This window comes from Chiloscyllium plagiosum, chromosome 12, assembly GCF_004010195.1.
Source record: "Chiloscyllium plagiosum isolate BGI_BamShark_2017 chromosome 12, ASM401019v2, whole genome shotgun sequence".
Taxonomy (NCBI): Eukaryota; Metazoa; Chordata; class Chondrichthyes; order Orectolobiformes; family Hemiscylliidae; genus Chiloscyllium; species Chiloscyllium plagiosum.
In genome coordinates, this window is record NC_057721.1 from 38,884,682 (window position 1) to 38,892,066 (window position 7,385).

Genomic DNA, 7,385 nt, shown 5'->3' on the forward strand with positions numbered 1-7,385 from the left:
TGAGGTGGAGAAAAATTTAATACTGACATGCCTCCAACCCACTGTACATTCAGCTTTGCCCAAGCCACAAAATATGGCAGAGGGTGCATTAGATGAGTTAAAGGAGGCTGTGCTGATAGAGGAGACTTGGGCATGGACGAGGAGCCTCCCCTATGGCTGCAGTCAGTGGTACGACTCCAGAGGCTCATGGAAGTGTTTTAATGACGATGAAGAAGGGCACTATGCCAGCAATTGTCCAAACTCCCAGACGGGTGGGACGAATCAAACGCTAGTCCAACCTTTGGGACTACAGGGGCCCCAGCCCGTACCACAGAACAATGTGCGACCAATTGAGGCAACAGTCACAATGTAAATTTCAGGATTAAGTTTTTATTCAGTATTAAAACCAGGAGTCAAACAGAAATGCACAAGAAGATACAAGACACCTATTTGGTATTAATGGTGGACATTTGTTTACACATGATAAAGTTTAAGTCATATGACAATACTTTTTTTTTCCTATGCAATAATCATCCCTTTTGATAAAGGAGATGATATGCATATCATACATTGTTAATTTTCTGCAAAAGTATATGATGTCCTATTGCAATTATTTCCATATTAGCAACAGCTATCTCCTTGTTTATTGTATAAATACAAACTCACTTCCCTCCATTCTATCTCTTTTTCTTAATTTGGTGGGGAATTAAGGTACTTCTTCAGATTGTTACCTTTAAATAGTCCTACAGACTGAATCCAATTCAACTATTGCATCTAAACCATGGTACATTAATAATGATCCTAAGTATCCCACCATTAGGTGGATAGTTTATGGGGTGCTACTACTGTAATGGACTCTTGTCAAATCAAACAAAAGTTCTATTACTCTGGTATCCATATATGAAATTGGTTGTCAGACATATAGTTGAGTACTTTCTCATTTATTAGCTTCATTACTTCATAATTCATCATATTCTTCTGTTGGGATATGTATACAGGTAAACACAACTGCATATGAGGCACACAGAGGTCTCCAGATCCAGAGGAAGATTTGGAGATTTAGATTGAACAGCATGAAATGGACAGGATGTCCTCAGCTGACTAGACAGTGGAGCACTTGGTACTCAGATTGATAGAATCTGATTGTCGATATATTTATTAACTCAATCTTTCATTCCACCCTACAATTTTCCCAAATGAGACAATTCCTTTTCTATTTCATTTATACATTTGAGTCTACCAAATAATGTATAGATCCAGTCAAGTGGACTCTATCTCTACTATTTCTTTGGCTTGAGTATCTTATGTTTGACAATCTTATAGAATGATTCATGAATCCATACTATGCAGAAGAAATTTACAAGAATGTTGCCAGGATTCAAGGGTTTGAGTTATGGGGAAAGGTTGGTCAAGCTAGGACTTTTTTCTTTAGATCGTAAGAGACTGAGGGGGAATCTTGTAGTAGAGTATAAGATCATGAGAGGCATGGATAGGGTGAATGCACTCAGTCCTTTTCCCAGGATTGGAAAATCGAGGATTAGAGGCATCAGTTAGAAGGGAAATTTGTATTTGTATTATATTTCCACATACAAATCTAACCTTAGTTAGAGGGGAAAGAATAAAAGGGAACCTGAGGGCAACTTTCTTTTACAGAGGGCGGAATGAGTTGCCAGCAGAAATGGTTGAGGCGGCAACATTAACAACATTTAAAAGGCATTTGGACAAATACATGGATAGGAAAAGTTTAGAAGGATATGGGCCAAGTGTAGGGAAGTGGAGTTAACATGGATGGACATTTTGGTTGGTATGGACCAGTTTGGGCTGAAGGGCTTATGATCGTGCTGTAGGACCCTATGACTCTATCTGATAAATTGTAATCCAATATCAAACTATATAGCATAATAGTTAAGCTCAGAAGTTATTAATTCCAATTACATTAAAAGAAATAAAAGTTTTATTCATAAGAGATTAAATAAACCATAATCCTACATATATATGTGCACAACAAAGGCATTTTACAATCTTTTCCAAATTTCTCATTTATGATGCAACAACTCACTAATTGTACTCCATTAACGTCCTCAGTCCGCATTAGGACACAGTTACCACACTAGGCTTGGTAATTACACTGTGTAATAATGACAAGCAGTTGTATTCTTCATTCTAGGACCAACAATGAACCATTGTGTAGAATCACAGTTTGTCTTCTGACTCCGTTAGCACACTGTTTTCACAAACAAATCCACATGCAATCAGTGATACGGGTATCAGCATCATGATGATGTCTCTATGTCTGTTAATCAAACAATGTTAGATTAGTTATCAAATTTTGATCATTCTCCAATAAACAGATTAATTTAATGCCTTCTCATGTCTTTACATTTATTTCTCCGCTCATATATTGTAATAAGTACACAGATGGGCTTGCTTTGTCAACAATAGGAAAACAGCCCCTCTGTTTAGGTTCAAACACACAATGGTTTTAGTTTAACACCATAACATTCTCACTGACTTCATATTCAAACAGTCAGATCATTTTATCAAATCAAATTTTACAGTGGCACGGTGGTTAGCACTACTGCCTCACAGTGCCAGAGATCTGGGTTCAATTCCCGCCTCAGGCGACTCACTGCGTGGAGTTTGCACATTCTCCCTGTGCCTGTGTGGGTTTCCTCCCACAGTCCAAAAATGTGCAGGTTAGGTGAATTGGCCATGCTAAATTGCCTGTAGTGCTAGGTGTAGGGGAATGGGTCTGGGTGGATGGGGGGGGGGGGGGTCGGTGTGGGACTGGTTGGCCCAAAAGGCCTGTTTCCACACTGTAAGTAATCTAATCATTTATTTCAGCTGAATTGTGGTTTCTCAAACTTTTAGGCTACGTCATGATTGATGAAAAATAAAAACCAAAGAACTGCTGTAAATCAGAAACCAAATCAGAAATTGTTGTAAAAATTCAGCAGATCTGGCAGCATCTATGCAGAGAAAGCAGAGTTAACATTTCAGAATTGAAGAAGGGTCACTGGACTCAAAAGGTAAGGTTTATTAACTCTGCTTTCTCTGCATTGATGCTGCCAGACCCATTTCTCTACATTTATTCCTGACTAACGCACTTAACCTACACACCCCTGAACACTATGGACAATTTAGCATGACCAATTCACCTACCTGCACATCTTTGGATTATGGGAGGAAACCCAACCAGACACAGGGAGAATATGCAAACTCCACGCAGACAGTCATCTGAGGCTGGAATCAAACCCAGGTCCCTGGTGCTGTGAGGCAGCAGTGCTAACCACTGAGCCACCATGCTGCTCAATAAGGAAACAGATTCCTGGGAGAGAGGAATCATAGAATCCATACCTTGTGGAAACAGGTCATTTGGCTCTACAAGTCCACACTTATCTGTTCCTAGATAAAGTCTCCAGTATAAAAATAGAGAGGTGCTGCTTCAACTGTACATGGGTTAGTGAAATCGCACCTGGAGTACTGTGTATAATTTTTGTCCCCTTACTTGAGAAGGGATGTAGTTGCATTGGAGGCAGTTCAGACGAGGTTCATTAGATTGTTTCAGAGATGAAGAGACTTTGAACGGTTTAGGTATATACTCTCTGGAGTTTAGAAGAATGAGAGCAGGTCTAATTGAGGGATGATCAAAGTAGACATAGAAAGGATGGTTCCTCATGCGAGGTAATCCAGAAGTAGAAGTCCTAGTTTTAGGATAAAGGGTAGCAGATTTAAAACAGAGATAAGGAGAAATTAATTCTCTCAAATCATTGGAATTCATGAATCCAGAGGGCAATGGATGCTGGGACATGTATAAAGTTAAGGGGGAGACAGACAGATTCTTAATTAGTAATGGGTTGAAGTGTTACGGAGAGCAGGCAGGAAAGTGGAGTTGAGGTTGAGTTGAGATCAGCCATGATCATATCAAATGGTGGAGGAGGTCAAGGGACTAAATTGTCTATTCCTGTTCCTCATTATTATGTTTTAATCCGGATGCACAAGTACATTTGCATGAATCAACCTCCCCTGTTTTGCCATCCATAGTTGATAAGCCTGCCAAGAGATAGAGTTCATTGTTTATTTGAAGACTGTATCCTGTACACATTGGCAGAAACCACTTTTTAACCACTTTGAACTAGAGAGCAAAAGAATGAAGAAAATTTACACTATTTGTCTTTGCCACTATTACCTTCATTTTCCTCCAGATTCCATTCCACTCCATCTTGACCTTTCACAGTCCCCACACCATGTTTCCATCTTTTCTCAACAGCATACAACTGCTGAACCTCTTTGTGAAGCACATTTTCAAGTTCCTTGTTTTGCTTCAAAAATTCTTTGAAAGTATTCAGACTGTTTATATGCTTTAATAGGACAACGTAGTGAATTAATAATGCAGCAATGTAAACAGGCAACAGAATAATTTTTACTTAGAAACTAAACATGCATAACTTCGAAAAAACCGAAATATTATCCAATGGCAGCATCAAGGAAAGCACAATTGTGAGATGATGCACTGACATCTGTTAAGTAAAATCACATTACATCAGAAGTGAAAATAATCACTGATCATTCCACAATTGCTCAGCACAATGCATAACTCCTCAAATACTGAAGCAGTCTGTGTCCATGTGCAGCAAAACATGGACAATATTCAGACTTGGGCTATCAACTGACATGTAACATTTATGCCACCCAAGTGTCAAGCAAAACCACTTCCAACAAGAGAGAATCTAACCATTGTCCCTTGATGTTCAATGGCAATACCATGTTTGAATTCCCACACTTATCCTGGGGATTCCTATTCACCAGCTATTGGAATACTTGGCAACACAGGAAGAAGAGTGGGAGTATGCCATTCAGCCTATGTTACCCACCCCACCATTCTAGAACATCTAGCTGATCATTTGGTCAATGCCATTGCCCTACACCCCTTAATATCATTGGTCTCAGAAACCAAATGATTTCTGTCTTGAACAGCTCATTGATTGTCCAGCCCTCTGGGACAAAGAATTCCAAACATTCAGCACCCTCTGAGTGAAGAAATTTTGAATCTTAGTCTTAAATAGTGTAGGCATTGTCCTGAGCTTATGTCCACTGCTTTAAGAGTCACCAGCCAGGGGAAACATCTTACCCATACCCACCATGACATGCCCTGTAAGAATTTTGTAAGTTTCACTGACATCACCTGTCATTCTTTGAAACTGTGAAGAACCCAAACATGGTTTTCTTGATCTCATCTCATGAAACAATCCTGCCAACCCATGGATTAATCTGGTGAGTCTCCAATGCACTCCCTTAATGGTAAATATATCCTGTCTTAGATAAGGAGACTGAAACTCTACAGAATACTCCTGGTGAGGCCTCACCAAGATTTTATATATTTGCAGTAAGACATCTTTACTGCTGTACTGAAATACCCTTGAAATGAACGCCAACATACATTTTACCTTTCCTATTGCTTGCTGTCCTGCAGTTTAGCTTTTAGTGACTCATGAACAAGGATATGCAGATCCCTTTGGACACCATATTTCCAAACTTCTCACCATCTAATAAATCTTCTGACTTCTTGTTTTTTTCCCAAGGTGTGCCTGTCTCTTAAGAATGATGTTTATTCCTACTCTCTGCTTTCTGTCAATTCACCAATTCTCAATCCACATTAGAAATTCACCCCAAGCCTATGTGTTCTCATTTTATTCACTGACCTTTTACATGGAACCTTATCAAAAACCTTCTGAAATTCCAAATGCATTAAATCTACTGGTTATCTTTAGTCATGCTACAAGTAATCTTTTTCAAAACCCCAACAAGTTTGTCATAGATAATTTCTCTTCCATAAATCCATGTTGACCTTGCCCAATTTTGCTATTCCTTTCTAATTTTTCAGGTATCTCATCCTTCAAGAAGATTCTAACATGGGCTCAGTGGTTAGTATTGCTGCCTTACAGCGTCAGGGAACTCGGTTCGATTCTACCTTCAGGTGACTGTCTGAGTGCAGTTTCATTATAGTCCAACAGGTTTATTTGAAATATGTGACTTCACCTGATGAAGGAGCAGCACTGCGAAAGTTTGTGATTTCAAATAAACTGTTGGACTATGACCTTGTGCCATGTGACTTCTGATTTTGTCCACTCCAGTCCAACACTGGCACCTCCACATCATGTGTGGAATTTGTGCATTGTCTCAATGTCAGTATGGGTTTCTTCCAGAAGCTCCAGTTTCCTCTCACAGTCCAAAGATGTGCAGTTAGGTAGATTGGTCATGCTAAATTCCCCATAGTGCCCAGGGATGTGCAAGCTAGGTGGATTAGCCATGGGAAATGCAGGGTTACATGGAGAGGGTAAGGGGGTGGGGCTGGGAGGAATGCTGTTTGGAGTTTTGGTGTGGGCTTCATGGGCCAAATGGCCTAATTCCACACTGTCTAGATTCTACGATTTTCCTCACTACCAGCATCAAACTGAAGGTCTCCATTCTCTTCTTAAATAACAGGATTACATTTGTCATCTTCCACTCAGCAAGAACATTTCCATAATCTGTTTCAGAATCCAGAAACAAAATATAATACACCACCTCTATTGTTAGTTCCTTCAACACTCTGGGTGAAGCTCATCCGGACCAGGATATTTATCAACCTCAATCCAACTAATCTTTCAAGTACCACTTCTTTATTAATACTAATTTCTTTCAGCTCTTCATTCGTACAAAATCCTTGGTTGAGAGAATTTTCTGTCTCTTTGTATGTGAAAACAGATGCCAGTAACTATTTAGTATCTCGTCATTTCTCCTGTCCCCACCTACAATGAGGACATCTATCCTTATTAACATTTCTCCTTTCATGTACCAATAGAAGCTTTTACAGTCTGCCTTTATGTTCTTTGCTAGCTAGTATTCATATTTTCTTTTCCTTTATCAGTTTCTTGGTCCTCCTTTTTGGGCCCTAAACTGTTCCCAATCCTCAGACTAACCAACATTTCTGATATGCTTATAAACCACTTCCTTTGATCTTTGAGTTCTCTTATTAATCATGGTTGATTCACCTTTTCTTTTGGATGATTGTACCTTAGAGGAATGTGGAGAAAGTGAGGACTGCAGATGCTGGAGATCAGAGCTGAAAAATGTGTTGCTGGAAAAGCGCAGCAGGTCAGGCAGCATCCAAGGAGCAGGAGAATCGACGTTTCGGGCATAAGCCCTTCTTCTGGAATGAGGAGGGTGTGCCAAGCAGGCTAAGATAAAAGGTAGGGAGGAGGGATTTGGGGAAGAGGCGTTGGGAATGCGATAGGTAGAAGGAGGTTAAGGTGAGGGTTAAGAGGGGAGGGGGCGGAGAGGCTGAGAAGAAGATTGCAGGTCAAGAAGGCGGTGCTGAGTCCAACGGTTGAGACTGAGATAAGGTGGGGGGAGGGGAAATGAGG

At 40.0% G+C, this 7,385-nt stretch overlaps 1 protein-coding gene across 3 annotated transcripts in view; it reads right to left on the reverse strand.

The window, feature by feature from the left end:
* Window positions 1-1,773: 1,773 nt before the first annotated feature.
* The window catches only part of LOC122555135 (uncharacterized protein CXorf38-like), a 49,795-nt gene continuing 44,183 nt past the window's right edge, over window positions 1,774-7,385 (reverse strand). For 2 of the 3 annotated variants that reach the window (XM_043700843.1, XM_043700845.1), the window contains 2 exons: window positions 4,169-4,340; window positions 3,228-4,032 (listed from right to left, as the gene is read on the reverse strand). In XM_043700843.1, the coding sequence (XP_043556778.1) occupies window positions 3,938-4,032; window positions 4,169-4,340 (267 nt within the window). In that variant the 3' untranslated portion in view covers window positions 3,228-3,937. Of the gene's footprint in view, window positions 2,273-3,227; window positions 4,033-4,168; window positions 4,341-7,385 lie in introns of those variants that run through there. The other variant, XM_043700844.1, reaches the window with a different exon arrangement.